At 37.3% G+C, this 24,978-nt stretch overlaps 1 protein-coding gene across 1 annotated transcript; it reads right to left on the bottom strand.

The window, feature by feature from the left end:
* Positions 1 to 566: 566 nt before the first annotated feature.
* LOC134751965 (pyruvate dehydrogenase E1 component subunit beta, mitochondrial) lies at positions 567 to 11,516 on the bottom strand. The gene is made up of 8 exons (XM_063687484.1): positions 11,105 to 11,516; positions 9,261 to 9,414; positions 8,058 to 8,244; positions 7,834 to 7,956; positions 7,212 to 7,313; positions 4,734 to 4,853; positions 972 to 1,392; positions 567 to 777 (listed from the first exon to the last, which is right to left on the bottom strand). Exons 1-7 carry the CDS (start codon positions 11,311 to 11,313, stop codon positions 1,208 to 1,210), a joined length of 1,080 nt encoding a protein of 359 aa, XP_063543554.1. The 5' UTR covers positions 11,314 to 11,516; the 3' UTR covers positions 567 to 777; positions 972 to 1,207.
* Between the last annotated feature and the right edge of the window lie 13,462 nt (positions 11,517 to 24,978).

The following is a 24,978-nucleotide window of genomic DNA, read 5'->3' as shown; positions in this document are numbered from 1 at the left end:
TTGGTATGTCGTCTCTATAGTAATAATAACTCAGTGATCGACATGGGTACAAATAGGGAATATTACGCGAAACTCTGCGTAGAGAGCGCCACTACCACAATCTGAGGGTCTATCACGAAACAAGAAAATCGAAATTTCGCTATCTAACATCTCTATCACTCTTCCATGTTCGAGCGATAAAGAGGCAGAGCGAAATTTCGGATTCGCGTTTTCGGGTAGGTCCTCTGTCAATGTGTCTGTCATAGACATAATAGACAAGTAGTTATAGACGCGCCACCGAGCGACCGGGGGTAAGAGAAAGAATATTCATATAAAATATATACTACGCAATTTATCCGGTTTGCATGTCCAATGTCTTTTCTCTTTCACTCTTATAAATTTCGGTATTTCGCCGTAGCCTCCTTGCTATGATGCCCACATGATGCCATAACCCGACCGTGAAAAAATGCCCGGTCGGTGATAAAGATACAAAGCATGGCACTATTTTCTCTTTCCTCTTATAGGAATCGCAATAAGACTATCTTTCTCTTCATTCTTCTTTTCTTTCATTCAATAATACCACGATATTTCCTAACAGATTTATTTTAATAACATTATCTAAATTCTCCATTCACAGTTCATACATTGCTCAGATACATTTCAGATTGCAGGAGGCAGTGAACACCACATTTTGAAAATAAGTAAAAAATAAATAACAAAATATAATTATTTACAATAAAAGCCGTAGTGGAGTAATGTGCGAGATTACCCGATCACTGGCTGGCTGCTTGAGATATTCTGAAAAAAAAAAAAGGATTCTGTTATTTATGCAGTCTCCAATAAAACGTGTAGGCATTGTAGAAACATCGATTTAATGCGATTATTTGCAGAACTTATACAACATGCTTTTGGGGCATAATATAAACAAAATGAGGAAAGACCCAAAAAGAGGTAACCCTTATTTACTACAATTTTACCAAGCCTGCACTCACTTGTTCTGCAGCACGGCGGACACGGCGCCCACGACGCTGTCGGGGCGGGGCAACGCGAGCAGCTCGAGGCTGCGCGTGTAGGGCATGGGCACGTGCAGGGGAGGTGGCTACTGCACTCACTTGTTCTGCAGCACGGCGGACACGGCGCCCACGACGCTGTCGGGACGGGGCAACGCGAGCAGCTCGAGGCTGCGCGTGTAGGGCATGGGCACGTGCAGGGAAGGTGGCTACTGCACTCACTTGTTCTGCAGCACGGCGGACACGGCGCCCACGACGCTGTCGGGGCGGGGCAACGCGAGTAGCTCGAGGCTGCGCGTGTAGGGCATGGGCACGTCGGCGCCCGTCACGCGCCACGCCGGCGCGTCCAGCTCGAAGAACGTGGGCGACTCCATCACGCGCGCACAGATCTCCGCGCCGATGCCTGCAATTTATACCCAATAATAATATTTTCTCAAACATGCTATGTAATATTGATATTACGTTCTTTTTATTAGGCTGGGAAGTATCACGTTTCAGGCGCGGCTAGACGAGAGGTCTGTAATGAAATTTCATACAAAGTTGCAGGCCTAGGCCGGGAAGTGGCTTTTTTTAAATTTCTATTTCACATATAATTGTGGCACAGCATCATGGCATTCAGCCATTTTTTTTTTAACCTGACGGGCTCTATGGCACTATGGCCATTCGAGCGGTAGGACTGTGTGGGGGGATGGTAGCCTGGGGAAAATCCAGGACCCTTCCGCATCATACGAGACGGTTTTGCTACGCTGGAAGCTGAAATACTCCTAGTTTAAAAAAAAAACGATATTGGACGAACTGCGTATTGGACGTACAGCTAACAAATCATTTGATTGACATATATAGTTGGTCAAGCAAATCTTGTTAGTAAATAAGAACAAAAAAACTATACTCATCCTTTTCTTTTGGGTGTTAGTACTAGTGTAAGACAAAGATAGTATGATTCTCTCTGTCTATGTTTGAAATAAGACAGTCCTTTGACAAACTATATACATTAAACGTTTGAGAAAAGCACTATACATACATCGGCGTGAAAACGGGTTGTCGGCCTCATAACTATCCGGCCTCACTACGTTCGGCCGTATATTCTATTCGGCCGGCAACCCCTTCCTTCCCGGCCTCTGTAGTAATGTACTATTTGTCAAACATGCAATAAAATATAATAAACCTGCAATGAAATGGTAGGTTCTTCATTTTAGGCTGGGAAGTGTCACGTCTTGGGCGCGGCTAGACGAGAGGTCTTTAATGAAATTACATACAAAGTTACAGGCCTAGGCCGGGAAGTGGCTCTTTTAATTTCCATTTCACATATATAATTTGTGACACGACACAGCATCATAGCATTCAGCCATAAAAAAAAAACTATAAGCAATATTTTGTTTCGTCATGACATTCTGTCATTAGGCTTTGTAACTTTAGCCCTTGAATTTTAAGAACCATTATTAAGAGGCCGGTGTCGATTTTAGTCGCAAAAATGTAAAATTGATAGATTTAGTCCGTGAAATTTTACACCTTTTGTTACCTAATTGAAATAACAAGTACTGGTTTCTATTAGCACGTCTTCTTATCTTACCTTTTATCAGATCAGTTTTTTGAAAACAGACTCACTAAATTAGTAATGTTTGCTTTTCTGATGGACGTTTAGGTAAACGCGCGTAAAGCACTGATTTTGTCGTTCTTATTTGTAAATTTCGTAAAGTTTGGACTGCTAAACATGGTAATTTTGTATTACACATATCCTGTACTTGACGTTTATCAGACTACATTTTAATTATTATGACTTTGAAGTAGTGTAAATGAAAGTTAGACGAAATCAATTTTCTCCAGAAATTACTTCAAAACAAGTGACAATTTCTCTGAAAATCGACTTAACTTCAACGTGATTTTGATACTTAAACAATCTACAACATTTGCTGAAACTATTCTTATACATTAATTTGTATAATTTACCACCATGATTTTTTGATGAATTTTTAAAAACTGCCCCTTCTCTTCATGCATTACCGGTGACGCACGCTCGCGACCTCATTATTAAAAGGCAAAATGAGAAGATGTGCTAATAGAAATCAATACTTGTTATTAAGATATTACGCAACAAAACGTGTATAATTTCAACGACTAAATCTATCAATTTTACATTTTTGCTCCAAAATCGACTACGGCCTCTTATGTACCTGTTGCACGAAATAAAATCGTGATTTTATGGAGAAGTTTTTAGTGGAGCACCGTTTGTAGGCCACGAAGCTTGCTGAGTGGCCTAAGACCTAAGTATAGTGCGACAAAATATGTAGTAGAAATTAAATAAAATGGAACTAAAAAAATTCCATACTAAATTGTTGCCGTGTTTAAGCATATTACGTCAAAAATGTGACAGTTACGTAGGAAGTGGCGCCCTCAATTATTTTCTACAATTTCTTGTCGGACTATAGGGTACGAGATTGAAAAGCTTGATTAAGTATATCACTATTGTATACAATACTTTAGACTAGTATACATAGGTAAATAAACCAAAAGTATACAGCCAAGATACGTGAGCAGCCGCGCCACCTTCACCTACGCTATAGCCGGCAGGTTAGCGATGTGAACGATGACTTCTCATAAATCATGAGGTGGTTCTCGCTCCTTGCTAAATTAATTTTTTGGACATTTTTTTTTTCGATTTTGGCCACAGTAGCCTATGGAGACTAACAAGCAATGCTAAGCGGTATTCGTAGTCTATGGATATTGCTATTTTAAGGATGTCACATGCACGTTTCTGACCTATAAAGTATTTTTTTCTGCTATACAACCTAAATAATTAATGGCTCCTCTACACGATGGTCCAGCGTAGGCCAGTCCAAGGGACGCATTTATGGGTTAGAGGGAGCCAGCGATATTGCTATCTCATTCCACGGCATGGCAAATAAAAATAGTTACAGCATCCGGCGATAAATAATCGGTCTTTGGAAAGAGACAACTGGCTGTTTACGACTTTTTCCGAACACTCCATCCATAATCGTATTTGACCATCCATCAGTAATCGTATTTGTTAAGTGCATGTAGTTTCATTTCATATAAAATAAATACTGCACTTTATGGACTTTATACATCAAATGATCGATCAAATCGATGGCATGTAAACTTTAAATATAAATAAATAAATAAGTCTCCGAGTCTTGTTCGAAGAGACCGAAGAGTCGAAAAAACCGATGTGCAATATTTATTGACTGAGTGCCACCCTGCTGGGCAAAGGCCGTTCCCCTTGATTTCCACGACTCCCGATTTAGTGTTTCTTCCGGTCAATTGTGAAGGAAGGTGTCCAGAGGGCCAACCGCCGACATCGAAAAATCGAAAATCGTTATCCGCCTCTTTTTGCATATTCGAGCGATAGAGGGAGGTACTACGAGTAGTTAACGATTTTCCATGTTGGCAGTAAGTCCCCAGGTGATCCATCCATCTCCGTCTGGGCATAGAGAAATAAGTATGCATAGAGTGCTCACTCCATACATGAGTTTTCTTAGGTATTTAATACCTAATAATAAGTTGATTGGGAGGTATGGTAATAAGTTTAAAACTTGCTTAAAACTTAGTTTTCGCAAAGCTCGATTAAAACTTCTAATAATAAGGTTTTTATCTTTGCATGGAGTGAGGCCTTTCCCGCTCACGCCCCTCTATCGGCATCCACTTGGTGGCTAATTGGCTATGCTAGCCCACCTATCCGGAAGCGTGCGGTGGACGACTCCTGTTGGTGAGTTACGTAATACATACCGCTCTGAGGCCAACCCTGCTCGACGGTGACGAGATGGTGCGTCTTGGCGACGGACTGCGCGATGGTGTCGAAGTCCAGTGGCCGCAGGGATCGCAGGTTGATCACTTCGCACTCGACACCTGAAACAAAGTATCGCTGGTTAGGTATTCATTTTTACTATAGTGTATAATTATCAGGGTTATGACGCAAAAAAACAACTTATCTGTTCACAGTTTAGTGTACTTAATGATAGGACTAAATGCATGACTTGCTTTGTTTTGTACAGCCGTATGAGTCAATGTCAAGTGGATGCAAGTACTTACTACTGGCATTATTAACGTCCTTCATTTTATAAAAGTTTAAAATATACTTAAAGGCTTTTATATTTGTGACGTGCCAACTGACGTTTAATTTTCTTTTCTCAAACATACAATTAAATATTGATATTATGTTCTTCATATTAGGCTGGGAAGTATCACGTTTAGTGCGCAGCTAGACGAGAGGTATTTAATGAAGTTTTATACAAAATTGCAGGCCTAGGCCGGGAAGTAGCTCTATTTAGGGTTCCGTACCCAAAGGGTAAAAACTGGACCCTATTATTAAGACTTCGCTGTCCGTCCGTCTGTCACCAGGCTGTATATTTCATGAACCGTGATAGATAGACAGTTAAAATTTTCACAGATGATGTATTTCTGTTGCCGCTATAACAACAAATACTAAAAACAGAATAAAATAAATATTGAAGTGGGGCTCCCATACAACAAACGTGATTTTTTTGCCGTTTTTTGCGTAATGATACGGAACCCTTCCTGCGCGATTCCGACTCGCACTTGGCCTGTTTTTTAATTTCCATTTCACATATACTTGTGACACAGCATCATGGCATTCAGCCATTTAAAAAAATGTAAGCAACATTTGCTTTTTGGTTCGTTATAAGTTTTTGCCACTACGCCTATAAAAAAAAAAAAAAAACAATAAACGATGTTTGCTATATTTTGCAGTTTTATTTATATAAAATTGACATGAACATAATAAATACCACATTATTAACAAATTTCAATAAATTTGAATTGCAAATTTAACTACACAAATACACATTTGAAATATGTCATTTAAATTGTTTTGGAGGTAAAGTTGTTTAACTTTTTCAATCTGTAATTCTGCTTTATTGGATTTATTGTGCGTTGTTGATTGGGTTATTTAATATGAGTTCCGACGATAATATGAATGAAATATTATTTGTACTCCTACGATATTGAGAGCGGAAGCAGAATTGACATAAAATAACTTGCTGCCGCCAAAATCAAAGGAGAAGTGTATGGATGCTTAAGGCAATTTTAAAAATTGAAAAAGAAAAATTGCTAACAGTTTATTAGAAAGCTTTTGTGGCATATTTTAAAGAACTGAATGTAGTTCTACAAAATCGTCAACACTGTCAGAATTGTACTCCATGCTTAAGGCAACGATGTATGCGAAGCATAATATCAATTATGTGGCTAAAACGACAGTCAGACGGATACAAGGCGAAAAAATCAATATTAATACATACATATATATACGTGTAATAAATTGAAAAACTACATGTGTCTAGTTTACTTTTAGTTTCTCTAGAAATAAAACTGATTTCGTGGAGATTTATTTATTTATTTCATTGCATTTTTTGAGAAAAGCACTATACATGCATCGGCGTGAAAAGGGGTTGTCGGCCTCATAACTCCTCCTTCCTTATGCATTCGGCCGGCAGCACCTTACTTCCCAGCCTCTGTAGTAATGTACTATTGCCGGCGCACATACTAGCTGTTAATGTAACTGCCTTCATGCTAGACCTTTACACAAGGTACATAAAAGCAATATTTGCGAACATGCTAACCGGGTATGTTGCGAATATTCGCATCCGCATCCGCAATCGTGGAACTTCCGCATTATTTTCAACATCCGCATCCGCAGAAATCGATGCGGAGCTTAATGCGGATGCGGATGTGGAACAGGTAGGTACGGGAACGTCGTAGCGTAGCGGCGGCGTAAGTGCTAGGTAATTTCGTCATTAGCCAATAGGAATCTCGTTTCGTTTTTCTGATTCGTCGATCGAGCACTTTAGCCTGTGACGGACAGCGACAAGAAGTGAAAAGTTTAATTTATTTGGACTTTAGTATAAAATACGATTGTGGGGCACCTATTTTCTTGTTCAAAGACTAAGTTTCGTTTTTTTAAAAATAAAAATTACTAAAGTATATATTTATGTGCCTAATCTCGACATCCGCATCCGCATCCGCATCCACGGATGTCAAAAAATCGGCATCCGCAACATCCCTGATGCTAACCGACCTTGCGAACATGCTAACGTTGCTAACCGACCTTTGGTGGCGACTTCAGCGGCAGCCTGCAGCGCGGTGTCGGCATATTTGCCAACACACACTCCAGCATAATACCTAACTACCTTCACACTCGACCTTAACATACGGTTCATAAGGGTGATATTCACGAACATGCAAGCTGACCTTTGGTGGCGAGTTCAGCGGCGGCCTGTAGCGCGGTGTCGGTGGCTTTGCCGGCGCACACCAGCGTGATATGGCTTCCTTCACGCTCAATCTTAGCCTTGCCTGTGAATCAAAACATTTCTTCAATTCAAGATTTATTACTATTTTTAGTCCCTGGCTACTGCCGACATGAATATTTTAGGGTCATTAGGGTGCCTACCTACCTGAAGCTCCTCCCAAACCAAAATCCTGATCCGCCACTGATCCCTAAATCTGATGATTTCTACTGTAGTTTGCTTTTCTTTTTAAAACTTTGCTATTCCAATATCTAGGAAATTCAAACATGGGATCACCTTGTGTCTGATAACAGTTGTGGGCACTTTAGCGAAATGCGCCGGAAATGTATTTAAGAATCTACAAGATTGCCGGCCAAAGGCAAATTTACTTCGAGCCGTGCGTCCCTTCCCTTGTCGTACCGTACATTGGACTTATAGTTTATCAATAGTTTTTAAGTTGAGTTTCTATTTATTTTTTTAGTACCCCTCATACCTCTAACTAAATGGTCAAGCCGTTCGGCCTTTTATACCACACTTGGCTAGCAATTTACAGTTTTCTAGGCGTTTTGTAGTGTGCCCTTACTTACCGAATGGCAATACAAAATCTGGCGACAGCGCTTCGTCGGACATGGGGAATTGCATACCATACAAGATCTCGTCTTCTAGTACTACAACTGGGTCGGGGTCGCGAATAGCGGCTTTCAGGAGACCTGGGAAATATATAGTTTTTAATTAACTAATTATAGCATAAATTTAGAACAATTGATAGATAAATAGGTCATTTAACGGCAAAATGTTGTCGCGAAGTTACCTTTAGCGTCCTCGGCACTGTACGGCATGACGACCTTGAGGCCGGGGCAGTGGCTGAACCACGCTCCGAAGCACTGCGAGTGCTGCGCGGCCACGCCAGCTGCCGCGCCGTTGGGCCCGCGGAACACGATCGGCACCGGCACGTTGCCCGCTGACATGTAGAAGGTTTTCGCGGCTGAGTTGATGATCTGGAAAAAATAGGGTAGGCTGTTTGTAACTGACTTGATTAAACAGAACAACAAAGCCGTCAAGGACAGGATAAGCTAGGCAAAACAGCAACTAAGGTGAGTGAAATAAATGAAAACAGGAGATAGGTGGTTTATAAATCAAATCCATAAGATCCCGATTTCCCGATGCCTATTTATGGAAAAAATTAGTTCTGTGGAAAAAATGTAAAACCACTTTTTAGGGTTCCGTACCCAAAGGGTAAAAACGGGACCCTATTACTAAGACTAAGCTGTCCGTCTGTCCGTATGTCACCAGGCTGTATCTCATGAACCGTAATAGCTAGACAGTTGAAATTTTCACAGATGATGTATTTCTGTTGCCGCTATAACAACAAATACTAAAAAGTACGGAACCCTCGGTGCGCGAGTCCGACTCGCACTTGGCCGGTTTTTAAGATATTCTTCGCAATTTAGATAAAAGACAATTTCTCCTAACAAATTCATCGTAATTTTCGTGTGCTTATTAATTATCAATAGTCATTCTATTACTGTAAAGTTACAACAAGATAATGTTTTTTTTTATTTATTTACTGATTTGGCAAAATTGGATTTATATGTGGTTTTCCATAGAGAATGGTCCTTATATTTATTCTTCATGTTCATAAGGACCCTCCTCTGATGGAAAGCCGCATATTGATATATAGTTTGTCAAAGGACTGTCTCATTTCAAACATAGACAGAGAGAATAATACTATCTTTGTCTTACACTAGTACTAGCACTCAAAGGAAAAGGATGAGTATAGTTTTTTTTTTGTTCTTATTTACTGACAATTTGGTTTGACCAACTATAGCATGATTTAGCCATTATACCTGCAGCAGGCGAATTATGGATGGCTTTAAGTGTCACTTTTAAATACCACTTGATTGAAAGAGACGGACAGTGTCTTTATTTCCCTTTCATGTAGACAAATACGACCATCACCTCCATACAGGAATACATACATGCACAAGCAATAAATTAAAAAGTTAATTCTTACATGATCAATAGCTTGCATGGAAAAGTTAAAGGTCATGAACTCGCAGATGGGCTTGAGGCCAGCAAACGCAGCACCCACTGCTAGGCCAGCAAAGCCAGCTTCCGTGATGGGAGTATCCAGGACTCTCTTGTCTCCATACTTTTTCCATAGGCCTCTGTAATGAAAAACTTAAGAATACAATGTCTTCAACATAAATGTCACTAGGCACCTCCCAAAGGCGCATTTGAAGGATAGGGTGGAAATATTAGCTGTCAACAAGGCCTCAGTAGCTCAGTTGGTAGAGCTGCGGGCTATTATCGTTGTGAGTTCGAGTTTCGCCCAAGACAGTAAGTTTTCCAGTTTTCCTTTATTTCTAAGCATTGTGATCTCAGGAAGTTAAGATATTGAAACCAATGAGCTCAACTTCTGACATACTTGACAAGGTATTGGAGTCGGCACACTTTTGAGAAGAAAGAACCTAATACAACTAAACAACCACTGTTAGCCGAAGTTATAAAATAACTAGCAAGTCTAGCGACCCACCCCAGCTTCACACGGGTTACACAAAACCTTAACTAATTTTACACCTAAGCCTTCCTCAAGAATTACTCTATTGATAGGTAAAAACCGCATGAAGATCTGTTCAGTAGTTTTTGAGTGTATCATAAACATACATACACACAAACTGACATATTTATAAGTTGTAGTGAAATACCCTAACACATTAAACTTGGAAAAAATATTAATAAATGTTAAAAGAAAAATAATGTTATGGTGACTTATTGTTACAATTGTTTTAAGGTCTTTTGACAAGATTTATCAAAATTTTTTTAGTTACTTAAAATGTAAATACTTGGTATAGTAAGTTTTAAACTTAGTGTAAGACTGTAATGCAACTAATGCAACTCAGTTTAGATCTAAATTCTTAGTAGGTACAATTAAATTGTTTTAAAGATGTGGGTAATGTTTTTTACGACACATTTATAGTGAGATATCTAAGCGTCAGCATTGTGTTGGCGCGCTTGGTGTGGGGAGCGGTGCGTTGAAGGTCACTCCACAGCATTTTTGTGTAGGTATCAAAACGGTAGGTATTTGCGCTTTCTTTGAGAGAAGAGTATCAGTTCATAAGAACTATTATATAATCTATGGTACTGGTTTATTTCACCATCTAATCTAGTATAAAAATAACATCTCATCTCTCTAGCTTAACTTACTTTAACTTAATGTTTTTATCCTCTGTGCACATGTGTTTAGAGTTATAGTCCAGATCTGTAAGGTAATACTGTAATTCCTGCATTTGTCTGTACCTAATTTATTTTGTGAGACAAATGTAATAAAATTGTTACAAAAAAATTTTTAACAGCATCATTCATACTGATAGAGTTATGTTAGTTCTAACAAATTTTATTGTGCAAAATGGCAAAAACATGGGTGAAATTCTTATTTTTGACATGACATCTATAAACCCTTAAATGAGGTTTAGACTAGCAAGAACTTGCATGAAATTTACGTTACATTGCCGACTACTAAGGTAAACTGCATTCAAAACGTTTATCAGATACCGCAATGTTATGAAAATTGCATGCAAGTTCTTGCTAGTCTAAACCTCGCTTTACAAACCATGTCCTTGAGCATGACATTTGTATAACAAGTCATTTGAAAAATTGCAAGGCTTCTAGATAATAACATGAACTTGATCTGTCAACAAACTGGGTTATATAACATGCCCCCTTCACAATGAAACTATGTACTTTTACCTTTCGCCTAATAAAGTTAATTAAATAAATAGTAAAAAGCTTGGTTGGAGCTCAATAATTATAAGAAGCTTGTATTATAAGCGACTTAATTTCAAATAGAAAACTTACCGAGTAACTTTGTATGCGCCATCGTATTGAGCAACTTCCTCGCCCAAAACAAAGACTTTTTCGTCCCGTTCCATCTCCTCGTCAATGGCCTGGTTCAAGGCATCACGAACAGTCATAGGCTTTGCCGAAAGAGCCTTTGAAGTGGAAAAACTACGCCTCGAAAGCCGCCCCAGCATCGCGAACAGTACCGGTGTAGCTTTCAACGCCATTTTCAATTATAATTATTTATGATACACTTACTAGCTAAGCGTAAAACACTTATAAGCCCAGTTTGAGCTTTTCTAGTGGAAAAATAATTAAATTTATTTGAAAATAGTGTTAAAATCAAGACCGCACAAGTATCTGAAGTATCGAAGGATGAATGGAGGTCGAAATATGTGATGTTACTGTTCTCGCTGATGTTACATGGAAATGTCACTAAATTCTAACGAATAAAATCTCAAGATTTTTGAAAAGGCTTCACAGTGATTGGTTGAAACACTTTACGGACAATCACAACGGTCAAATAAAAATAAGCCTCGATTGTGATACGTGTCAGTGTCAAGTTGACATTGTTTTTTTTTTATTCGTCCTTCTGGACAGGCTAAGACCATACTGCCTCTTCTTCAGTAAGATTAAATTTCATAAGTCAGTTTCAGATATAAAGTCTTCCTGTTTTTAAATCAATCCAATAAAAATGTCTTCGGTATATTTGTCTTCAATCATTTGTTTTTTATATAGTCCAGTCCTTTTTATATAGTCCAGTCCTTTTTATATAGTCCAGTCCTTTTTATATAGTCCAGTCCTTTTTATATAGTCAGTATCAGGGTGACCATATCTTGGTTTTTCTCATGTTTTTCTCCGTAGAAATTAGAATTTTAAGTTACATCCAGATCATATATCAAATTGTTGTCGACCGTTTCCTGCATAGATGGTAGTATTCCTATAGATGAGATCTGATACGCGTGCGTCCGGGTGGATTTCATCAGTAAAAATTTCACCATACAAAAATTTAATTATTATTTACAACGACGGGACTTAATCGCGTAGAATAAGTTTAAGTAAGTCCCGTCGTTGTAAATAATAATGAGAAAAAATCGTAAAAGTTTAAAAAAAATATTTTTTTGAAATTTTTAATTTAACACGATTCTAGCTGTCTAAAGTAATAGGGGACTGTATATTGAGGATATTTATGGTATTTATACAATCATTTGTGGCTGAAATTTGAAGTTATCGCTTTCGGAAAATAAAAACGCAAGATGGTGATGACAATTATGGTATGGTAATGACTCTTTTATGGACGGTAATGATACTGCATGTACGGTGATGACGATTTGAGAACTAATTTATATATGTATAAAAAACGTATTAAACAACAAAGACATTTTTTTAATTGTAAGGATTGAGATCTTTAATAAACATTACAAATAACATGTTTTTGAACAGAAGACTAGCTACATGAATTATTTTCAGAAAATTATAAATAAGCATATGTTATTCATATAGATAAATATATAACAAGTATTTGTATTGTATAATTTTTAATAATTTATATTCCGAAATAGGCAATTTACATATTATAATTTTTTGTGGTTTTTTCAATGTTAAATCATATTATCAATATTGTACTCTTATTATCAGTTTGAAGCCGCATCTTATTTTATCTACTGCATAACTTGGCATTTATATCATATTAGAAAATTGCTGGCTTACCAATGAGCTTAATTTTTATGATATATATTTTTTTTATAATTTGCTTCATTACATAAGTTTGTATTTATATTGTTTTATAAATTTAAAACTTTAAAAATAGCTATAATGATTTATAAAAGCCATATATATTTTGTTTAATAGCTAAACATTTATATATAAACCATGTTTTATAAGTTGTAAGATCCCGACTTAAAAGTAAAATATATATCATAAAAATTAAGCTCATTGGTAAGCGAGCAATTTTCTAATATGATATAAATGCCAAGTTATGCAGTAGATAAAATAAGATGCGGCTTCAAACTGATAATAAGAGTACAATATTGATAATATGATTTAACATTGAAAAAACCAAAAAAAATTATAATATGTAAATTGCCTATTTCGGAATATAAATTATTTAAAATTATACAATACAAATACTTGTTATATATTTATCTATATGAATAACATATGCTTATTTATAATTTTCTGAAAATAATTCATGTAGCTAGTCTTCTGTTCAAAAACATGTTATTTGTAATGTTTATTAAAGATCTCAATCCTTACAATTAAAAAAATGTCTTTGTTGTTTAATACGTTTTTTATACATATATAAATTAGTTCTCAAATCGTCATCACCGTACATACAGTATCATTACCGTCCATAAAAGAGTCATTACCATACATAGCAGTGCATCGAGGGCCGCCCCCGGTGTCGAGGAGAAGGCGCCTGTTACTGTTAAACAAGCCATGCGTTGCAGGCTGTTTAGAGTATCTATTGCCGTCTTTTGGCTGGTTTTGTTACACCAGACTGCGGAGTGGAAAATGGTCATTGTAATGTTCTGTATTTACCACAGTAAATCATACGATGACGACGATGTTCCAACGGCTCGTCAACCCAAACATCACGTGATACGACTGCTCTGCTCGCGGTCTATCATCGACCAACACCTAACTGTCAGTGACGTCACTATGACGTAAGCGCTCGAGACGCCAATACACTAGTCATCATTTTCGAAATCGACACTCCCCAAAACCTATAAAACGACATCCATGACGACTTTTATGACATAGTGCATGTCCGCCATCTTGGATTCCAAAATGGTCATAATTTTCGAAACTAGCACTCCCTAAAACCCATAAAACGACTTCCATGACGACTTTTATGACATAGTGCATGTCCGCCATCTTGGATTCCAAGATGGTCATCATTTTCGAAATCCTGTCCCTAAAACCTATAAAACAACCATGATCATAATTATTCCTAAAATTAATCGAGACAAAATTATTCGATGTACATACGAGTGGATACGAGTTTTCGCCCGGGAGGCGATTGGTCATGGAAATCTGTTCCTGGCTCCCGGTCTATTAGTGTGGGTCAAATTTTGGAAGCTGAATTTGCCAAATCTTATTTCCTATTCCAATATTTTATACTCATAGGGATGCCCATTATAGGGGCCCCATTACTGGATCCACGCCCATTACCGGGGTACCATTACTGGAGCTTTGCCGACCATGACTGGAGAAAAAACACATAGTTTTAATTTGTTAATTATGTGGAAACTAATTGCTGAATTTTTGATACAACACGCCTGAAACATAAAAGATGGATGGGACTTCCAACTTCTAACACGCAAGGCGGTAGCATTTTACATGTATCAGGGAAATATCACAAATACTCCAAATTTCCTCTTACAAGTCCCATGACTGGTGCCGTTACTATATAGGTGTCATAACAAGGGTTCTAAACCTGAGAGGCGTATTCGAGATGGCTTCTTACAAATGCGCAATAGACAATTTTAATTGATTTTAAAAGTTCTTGCACGAAAAGCTTTATTGACTATTGAATCCACGTGCCGATCAAAAATATTGATTGATTGATTTTGATTTTGACCATGGAGACTATATAAAGGAGCCAAATATTTATGTATGAAAAGTGTCCATCAAAAAACAGTAATTAGGCGGCGCCACCATACACCGAAATACTACCAAAAACAACCTACGTAATTTGGTCGGGTTATTTGTTGCCTTATATGGTTCATGTTATACTCATGTCCCAGAGCCTAAGCCGTATTCGAGATGGCTTCTTACAAATGCGCAATAGACAATTTTAATTGATTTTAAAAGTTCTTGCACGAAAAGCTTTATTGACTATTGAATCCACGTGCCGTTAAAAAATATTGATTGATTGATTTTGATTTTGACCATGGAGACTATATAAAGGAGCCAAATCTTTATGTATGAAAAGTGTCCATCAAAAAACAGTAATTAGGCGGCGCCACCATACACCGAAATACTACCAAAAACAACCTACGTAATTTGGTCGGGTTATTTGTTGCCTTATATGGTTCATGTTATACTCATGTCCCAGAGCCTAACTAGCGCCACCGGAGAGATTAGGAACTATTATTTAAAGCTGAAAGCGGTCACTTTTGCAACAATTCTGCCATAAGAGATTGGCATCCTTTCTATACCATCCATAATTTTGACCCTAAAGCATGTTTTATAGCAACACCGCATGGCTTTCACCGGTGGCTCAGAATAAGTAATAGTATTATCATAAGGGCCCTCCACACTCATGCATGAATCATTGCGCGAAGCCACGAACGCGAGTGTGGAGTCTAGTTTTTCACACTCACGTTCGCCGTTTCGCGCCGCGTAGTCTGGAGCGGGCTATACAGAACGGCCACGCACCGCCCCGCCCCGACTCGAATTACCTCGCCCCGCGGCAGAAATCTGGCGCACTTCAGGCGTACTCTCAGTACAATTTTTAAGCAACTTACACAAAAAACCGGCCAAGTGTGAGTTGGACTCGCGCACGAAGGGTTCGAATTCGAGGCCGACTCACACTTGGCCGGTTTTTTGTAAATTATAATACTTATTTCTTATGTCGCATTTCATTTTACAAACCCTTATATTAATTTGTTCACTCACCTCAGCAACTTGGAACAGCTGTATCTAAAGAACTATCAGGTCCTAATAGACCAAATTTTCTCAAGTGTTTTTTTAGCCTATAGATATTGTAAGTGGGCCAAGGTCGGCCGTAAAGATTTAATGACCTGCATGGTTCTTGTTTATTTAGGAAGGGCTCTTGTATCTTATCTTACAAACTATTTGGTGTATTGCCTTCTCACTTTTACATACTTTGTTGATAATTTAGTCTTCTTTAAAGTGTTCATGGTGACATTTGCCGTAAAATAGGTACTTGTTGGTAAAAAAATGGCAGAAACAGAGAAAAGTGAGAATTTATGTTTTTTTTTTTTAATTTGACAATAACCGGAGGGTTTCCCAGGCGATGAACTTGGATTTAGCATAACCACTTCATCACATAGAACATACAAAAAAATCAGAACTACCCGATTGATGCAAGGCAAAATGTACAACCCTTCTATTATTTTGTTTACTTACCTCAGCAACTTGGAACAGCTGTATCTAAAGAACTATCAGGTCTTAATAGACCAAATTGGTCACGTGTTGTTGATAATTTAGTCTTGTTTAAAGTATTTATAGTGACATTTGCCGTAAAATAAGTCCTTGTTGGTAAAAATTGGCAGAAACTCAAAAAAGTCAGAAAATTTAGAGGTTTTTCAAAAATTTGACAATGACCCGTCGGGTTTCCGAGGTCGAAAACTCGGATTTGCCATAACCACTTCATCTCATAGAACATAAAAAAAGAACAGAACTGCCCGATTTCATGCAAGGCAAAATGTACCATTTCAATGGATCAATTATAGTATTTATACTATTTATTATATAGATGAGCTATACGCGTGCGCCCGTGAGGGACAGAACATACGCAATTACGCAGTGCGACAAAATGATTGGTCAGTTTATTTGATCCATGAGACAGTCCTTTGACAAACTATACTAAATTTACGGTGGGGAATAAAAAAATATGTGAGACTGACTGTGACAAGGACAAACAATAAAAATATGACGAGTTCGTGATAACATTTATCTTACAAAAAGCCTTGATTTTGACCGTAAAGCATGTTTTATAGCAACACCGCATGGCTTTCACCGGTGGCTCAGAATAAGTAATAGTATTATCATAAGGGCCCTCCACACTCATGCATGAATCATTGCGCGAAGCCGCGAACGCGAGTGTGGAGTCTAGTTTTCCACACTCACGTTCGCGGTTTCGCGCCGCGTAGTCTAGAGCGGGCTATACAGAATGGGCACGCACCGCCCCGCCGCGACTCGAATTACCTCTCCCGCGACAGAAATCTGGCGGATCAGGCGTAGATACTCTCAGTACAATTTTTAAGCAACTTACTCACACCATGACGCATGACGCGTGTACGGACGTGCCGTTCACACATAGAAACGCAAGTGATTTTTAGGATTCCGTACCTAAAGGGTAAAAACGGGACCCTATTAATAAGACTCCGCTGTCCGTCTGTCCGTCCGTCTGTCTGTCTGTCACCAGGCTGTATGTCATGAACCGTGATAGCTAGACAGTTGAAATTTTCCCAGATGATGTATTTCTGTTGCCGCTATATTATATAGGTAACAACAAATACTAAAAAGTACGGAACCCTCGGTGTGCGAGTCCGAGTCGCACTTGGCCGGTTTTTTGATGTATAGCGTGTCCGCCCTGTCATGTCCCGGTGGCGAAATTCGGAACTATTAATGTAAACCCATACTTACATTTTCATGATTTCCTTTAGATAGTAGCGACATTGTAGCTATAACTAGTAGCGACATTGTAGCAAAGTTGCGTAAGGCGGCATCTGGAATACGTTGCGGACGTTGCGGTTAAGGCAAACAACCTATTCAATTTGGATTAATTGTGACCGTGAGGGTATATTAAGCGTGTGGTAATAGGACCCATTATTATCCCGGGGTTTACTGCTGGCTGCTGTCGTTTTATGCCGGTACAAGTAGGTAACGTTTTGCCGTTGCTTTTTTGAATTGAAAGGACGAGGTGGTTGGGTTGGGATTGTTGGGAATGGGATAGGCATAGTTTAAAACAGAGCTACACTCGCAACAGATCGTTAGCAACTTACCTAAATATTTGTGACCTCCATAAACAATAATATTAAACATAAAAACAACTTCTTGGAGTTCCATTTCTGGTGTTCGTTAGCAGTTCCATTTCACCAAATATCATGTTTAAAATGCTAGTGCTTGATTGTCAAACGACGATCTAGTAGTAGGTTTTAAGGGTTAAGCATGTACAGTATCTATACCTAACTAAGAATAAGTTTTTGGCAAAAATTTCATTTTTGGTATAAGCTTTTATCGCTGACTGTACTTTTTTTCCACAGGCAACTAATACTTATCGAGTCGAGACAATTCTAAAAATCCCAAACACAATTAGGTTGCGTTGTTTTATCACAGAGTTATCACGGAGTCACCTTCTGTCTCCATTATCAGATCAGCTCGATGCTACCATAATATTGCATTGTCACACGACTTACATATGTATGCAAATTTTCAGCTTCATCGGAAACCGGGAAGGGGGTCAAATTTAACTTGCAAGATTTGACCCTTACAAACATTTTACATACATACTTACATAGGTACATTGCAAGTTAAATAAATATATATATATATATATATACATATATATATATATATATATTATACAGTAAAATAAATAAAAAATAAAAATAAAAGCTTGTAAAAAACATTGAGCGATGGACCGTCTCGAGAAAGTATTATTTCCATTCAGTCAAGACTTAAAGATTTATAAAGGTTTACTACAATTAACCGTTTGAATACAAATGAGGTTGTTATGTAAATATAATGAACCATATAAAATCCCGATGGAGCAACATAACCATCGTGTCGTAACCTTTTTAATGGATTCGTTTCGGGCAAAGAGAATATTTTGTTGGGCAGAGACCTAATTTTAGGGATTCATTTCAGTCCGATTTTGTGCAAATTGGCTATAAATTGGCATTTATTTTGGGTAAAGCGTTAAGAGGCCGGTGTCGATTTTAGTCGCAAAAATGTATAATTGATAGATTTCGTCGATGAAATTGTACACCTTTTGTTACTAAATTGAAATAACAAGTACTGGTTTCTATTAGCACGTCTTCTTATCTTGCCTTTTATCAGATCAGTTTTTTGAAAACAGACTGACTAAATTAGTAATGATTTTTTTTCTAAAGGACGTTTAGGTAAACGCGCGTAAAGCACTGATTTTGTCGCTCTTATTTGTAAATTTCGTAGTTTGGACTGCTAAAAATGGTAAATTTGTATTACACATATTCTATACTTGACCTTTATCAGATTACATTTTTGTTATATGACAGAGTTCGAGGAAATGAAAGTTAAACGAATTCAATTTTCTCCAGAAATTACTTCAAAACAAGTTACAATTTCTCTGAAAATCGACTTAATTTCAACGTAATTTTGATACTTGAACAATCTACAACATTTGCTGAAACTATTCTTATACATCAATTTGTATAATTTACCACCACAATTTTTTGATGAATTTTTAAAAACTGCCCCTTCTCTTCATATATTACCGGTGACGCTTGCTCGCGACCTCATTATTAAAAGGCAAGATGAGAAAACGTGCTAATAGAAACCAATACTTGTTATTTAGATATTACGTAACAAAACGTGTATAATTTCAACGACTAAATCTATTAATTTAAAAATTTTGCTCCAAAATCGACTACGGCCTCTTAATTTTTGTAGCTAACCAAGTCCACAGCTGCAATCTGCATGCCTACATATTATGTATGCTATTCCGATTGCTTGCTGAACGTACCGTTTCACACAAACCAGTAGAAGAGAGATCCGTTACAAATACGTACTCGTATCTCTCTTCTATTGGAAATTATGCCAACCTAATTCTAGTTTGTTTGTCAGGTTTTTAGTCACTACATTTTGGAATAAAAAACAGTGAAGCCATTCATGAGATTTTTCTAAAAAACCTTCTTCTTATTACACGTTTTATTCGTCCAAACTAATTGAAAATAATCACTTCTTTGCTTAAATTATCAAATTCAACATTTTGATAGTTTAACTTCTACTCTGTAACTCGCCTTTGGAAACTGTCTATGCGGAAACTCGCATTGTCTAATTCGACTGAAGCCAACTACCTCGTAAGCCTGGCAACTACCTCGTTAGGTTAGCCATTAGCTGTGTTTTCCGGTCCTAGTCCCGGGAACAGTATGCATGCGTGAACGTGAGCTCGCACGTACTTACCTCAAAGTGATTTTTTTCCTTATCCATGATCATAATAAAGCATAGTCACAGGCATAGTACTAAAGACAATAGGGATGCTACCTCTACTTAAAATAAATTATTTCACAACGTGCACGAAATAAAGCACCAGATAATTACCAGAAAAACATAGATTAGCAGTTATTTTAAACACAATGTCAATTTAATAAATCGGATTGAAATATAAAAAGTAGGTGACTTGACCGTGACGTCACTATATACTCGCTTTCATATAAATTCCATACAAGCAAATCGTTTTGACAGTTCTAAAAAACCGGCCAAGTGCGAGTCGGACTCACGCACGAAGGGTTCCGTACCATTACGCAAGAAAACGGCAAAAAATCACGTTTGTTTTGTGGGAGCCCCACTTAAATATTTATTTTATTCTGTTTTCAGTATTTGTTGTTATAGCGACAACAGAAATACATCATCTGTGAAATTTCAACTATCTAGCTATCACGGTTCATGAGATGAGATGTATCTGTAGCCTGATGACAGACGGACAGACAGACAGACAGACAGACGGAAGGACAGCGGAGTCTTAGTAATAGGGTCCCGTTTTTACGTTTTAAAATCGAAACGAAAAAAGAAAGAAGCTGATTTGATTTAATTAGTGGGAAAGTAGCCTATCATCAAAACCCTTCGTGCATATAGCTGGTCAAACTAAACTGTCAGTAAATAAGAACAAAAAAAAACTATACTCATCCTTTTCTTTTCGGTGCTAGTACTAGTGTAAGACAAAGATTCTCTCTGTCTGTGTTTGAAATGAAACAGTCCGTTGACAAAACTATATCTTAAATGTTTTTACAACCCAACCTAAACTTTTTTTTCATAACCAAGTGCTCTGACACCATTAGTTTTTAGATGTTTTATACCCCATAATTCACATTAGCACTTACTGAAATTCTTAACGCGAGCAAACGCAACGTCAGCCCTTCCTAAATAAACAAGGCCCATGCAGGTCATTAAATCTTTACGGCCGACCTTGGCCCACTTACAATATCTATAGGCTAATAAAACACATGAGAAAACTTAGTGGCTGTGGAGATCGTTTTGAATGTATGTCAACGGGTAATAGACATAAGCGGTTTAATGGAAGCCCTGAGTTTTTGTAAAAGGGATACATTTTACAACCTTGGGTAGGCATACATCCCTGAATTTCAGAGCTTGGAAAAGCAACATACCTACTATACTAGGGTCGGTTTGAAAGTTGTTAGCGGCTCCGGCTCTACCTGCGTTATATAATATCGAATTATGCGACAGAATCGTAAAGTTGTTAAAAATACAGATATATTCATGATAAGATATAAGGTCCGGATCTTACTAAGACTAGGCGTCTTTTTAACCGACTTCAAGATTTCAAAGGAGGAGGTTCTCAATTCGGTTGTGTTTTTTTTTTTTTTTTTTTTTTTTTTTTAATGTTTGTTACTCCATAACTCCGTCATTTCTGGACCAATTTTGAAAATTCTTTTTTTGATTGTAAGTATATACATACAGATTGGTCCCGTTTTTGTCAAAAAGCAGTTCTGATGATGGGTTCCATGAGGAATCGAGGGAACTCCTCAAATGTTAAAGGCATACATATAGTGATTTTTGTATTTTCATCAACAAAAAGCACTTACATTTAAAAAAGTGACATTTGATGAAGTGGAACTGCTGATGATGATCAGAACGGAACTCTTCAATGACGCATAGTTCACGTTTGGCGATTTGTCCTCTTCGTTATGTTTGTTAAGCAAGTTAGGTTTTCTTTTCAAGAAACATTTTTGTCAAGCTCGAGTTCTGATGATGGGATCCATGAGGAATCGAGGGAACTCCTCAAATGTGAAAGGCATACATATAGCGATTTTTGTATTTTTATCAACAAATCCAGCATTTCCATTTTAAAAAGTGACATTTGATGAAGTGGAACTGCTGATGATGATCAGAATGGAACTCTTTAATGACGCATAGTTTACGTTTGGCGATTTGTCCACTTCTTTATGTTTGTTAAGCAACTTAAGTTTTTAAGACATATTTTTGTCAAGCTCGAGTTCTGATGATGAGACCAATTTTGAAAATTCTTTTTTTGATTGTAAGTATATACATACAGATTGGTCCCGTTTTTGTCAAAAAGCAGTTCTGATGATGGGTTCCATGAGGAATCGAGGGAACTCCTCAAATGTTAAAGGCATACATATAGTGATTTTTGTATTTTCATCAACAAATCTAGCATTTACATTTAAAAAAGTGACATTTGATGAAGAGGAACTGCTGATGATGATCAGAATGGAACTATTCAATGACACATAGTTCACGTTTGGCGATTTGTTCTCTTCCTTATGGACCTAAACCCAAACTTGGACCCGGACTCGGACACGGACCCGGGTCTGAACATGGACCCCAACTCGGACCCGGACCCGGACCGAACTCTGACCCAAACTTGAACCCGGACAGCCGGACACGGACCCGGACTCGGATCCGGACCCAGACCCGGACCCGGAAATGCTACTAGAAAAGTGGGTTAGGTGGGTGGGTGGGTTTTAAACTGCGATTCTCACAGAACAGAACTGCTATCAGAAAAGTAGGTTAGGTTAGGTTCGAGCTGTGACCCTTACAGAAACGAAATGCTACCAGAAAAGTAGGTTAGGTTAGGTTAGAACTGCGATCTTTACAAAAACGAAATGCTACTAGAAAAGTGGGTCGTTTTACCTCCTTTTCTACATAATTAGGCAAAAGATGCTGTCTTTTTCATTTCATTGTCTGGAATCTAAGAATGCTTTCAGCGGCATCCCCCATAGAAGTCGGTTTTTTTTTTCTTAAAAATTATTATAAAGTATTTTAATAAAGTTTTTACTATTACACGAAGAACTGAATGATTGACTGAACGAAATTAACGAGTAAGAACTTGCAGAAGAATTGTGAAGTGCATAAGAATGCAACGTAGGAGTATACGGTTTTACAAAATGCCGCTACACGGCTGTTACAGTCGTGAGTTGAATTCCGTGAGGGTATTATTAGACTATTAAAAAACTGAATACACTAATAAAGTGGGCCCTTTTCCGGGCTTGTAAGCGCTTATAAGTTCGCTATAAGTCTATTGAAAATTGGTCTTAGGATAATTATAAAACCGCTTTTTGCTCGTTGGGGTAGGTCGATAGGAGCCTCCCTCAACAGGATGGATAAATTAAAAGGCAGGATCCAGGGCGATCAGGGTATTAATTATTAAAATAAGAAGGCACCTGCAACAATACAGGCGAGAGTTACTGTCTGATGCGCTAACAAATAGAGATAAAACACTTTCCCAAATTAGTTAACTATTATAAAACTTACAATTTCATGTGCCTTTGAATGTAGGTAGAACAGATGCGCTGTTACAATAACGCGTGCACATAACACAATGCACTTGCAGTATGAATTCACTATATAGATCACAATTTAAAGTATTATACTGAATACTATGATGCACTGCAGGAAATAGATCTTTACTCAGCAAAGTTTTGTATTGAACTGAAAATTTTTACCAACGAAATGGATTTGAAGAAAGATTTGAATTTAAATAGCGAATTTAGGAATTGTATTGTGCCAGGAATAATACAAAAGTTGGTAGTGTAACGTTCCGTTACACGCACCGTCACACTTTTAGTATATTCATCTGTACACCACAAGGTATAACTGTACTAATTTTCAAAACTACATGAATTATTTCCGCAGATCGTCCATTTTCGTTGTATGTGACGTCATCATGCTAGTGATTCATATAACTTCCATAGTAGCAAAATCATTTTGACAATTCAAAAAAAGAAGATTTGACTAGTAGTCACATACCCTATTATGTTTATATATTTTAAACAATAATTAGTTTACTAGTCAACGATGGTTTTACAAATAAAAAAGTACATACATAATATAATTATGTAACTTCATGTTTTTACGTTATCTGTTAATGTATATAGGTACTCTGCATTAAATTAGATAGAACACGACGGTATTGTTGATTTTATATTCATCCCATTACTGACTTAATTAAAATGAACCGAACTAAATATGAATATACTTAAATCAGAAGCAATTGCTCAATATTAATACACAGTTAAGTAAATAAAGAAATTCAACACATCTGGCAGCCGGCCGTAACGTAGCACAGTTCATTTAAAGAGCAAGGTTGCGAGTTCAAATCCCGTGTGCGAACGAATTTCTCTTTTGTGACCTTTCTGTATTTTTGTAATAAGTACATAGATGGAGGTGCATAAATTCGATGTTCACATTAGACGCGCCTGTGCAAGACTGAATGATTTAGATTATATTACAACGCTCGGTCCGTTTCATTCATATTCATATTCATTACATGTCGTTTCGTTTTTTTAATTACATAAAAGAATAACAATTAAATTAAAATTAGCATTATTATAAAATTTAATACAATAATTACATTAAAAATAAAAAAAAAATATATGTATACAGGACTTCCGTATGACTTCCGTACATTTTTAAGGACCATCCATTTTGTGCCTCTGCTGTCTCTCAGCGCCATCTGCAATTGACTTTCATCGGCCCCATTTCCATTAACAGTAATTTTAAACCTCCAAATCAGCGTGTCGTAATAAAAAAAACAGTAAGAACGATTAATTTACAGAATAATTAAATACTTACTCACTAATAATAATGAGGCGAATGAAACCCTTTATACTAAATAATCACTACATAGTATAAAATATAAAACAAAGTCGCTTTTCACTGTCTGTATGTCTGTCCCTATATATGCTTAGATCTTTAAAACTACCGAACGGATTTTGATGCAGTTTCTTTAATAGATAGTGATTCAAGAGGAAGGTTTACATGTATAATTTGTAAAGGTTTTGTGTAAATTAGTTGAACTACCCGTGCGAAGCCGGGGCGGGTCGCTAGTATAAAATAAACCCAATAAAAGCGTACCTATAATAATAAATAGTACATTGTGCAACGTGGAGTGGTAAGTGAAATATTATAACAATATTCTTACCCCCGGAGCTACACACAATGTTTTTCATTACACA

This window comes from Cydia strobilella, chromosome 2 (genome assembly GCF_947568885.1).
Source record: "Cydia strobilella chromosome 2, ilCydStro3.1, whole genome shotgun sequence".
NCBI classification, from domain to species: Eukaryota; Metazoa; Arthropoda; class Insecta; order Lepidoptera; family Tortricidae; genus Cydia; species Cydia strobilella.
The sequence above is the reverse complement of the archived record's forward strand: the minus strand, read 5'-3'. Positions and strand labels throughout refer to the sequence as shown.

Coding starts and splice junctions, on each gene's coding strand:
- LOC134751965 (XM_063687484.1), bottom strand. CDS start 11,313: ATGGCGTTGAAAGCTACACCGGTACTGTTCGCGATGCTGGGGCGGCTT. Junction 7,957..8,057: donor CAGTGCCGAGGACGCTAAAG/GTAACTTCGCGA, acceptor TATATTTCCCAG/GTCTCCTGAAAGCCGCTATT. Junction 7,314..7,833: donor AGATTTTGTATTGCCATTCG/GTAAGTAAGGGC, acceptor TTTGATTCACAG/GCAAGGCTAAGATTGAGCGT.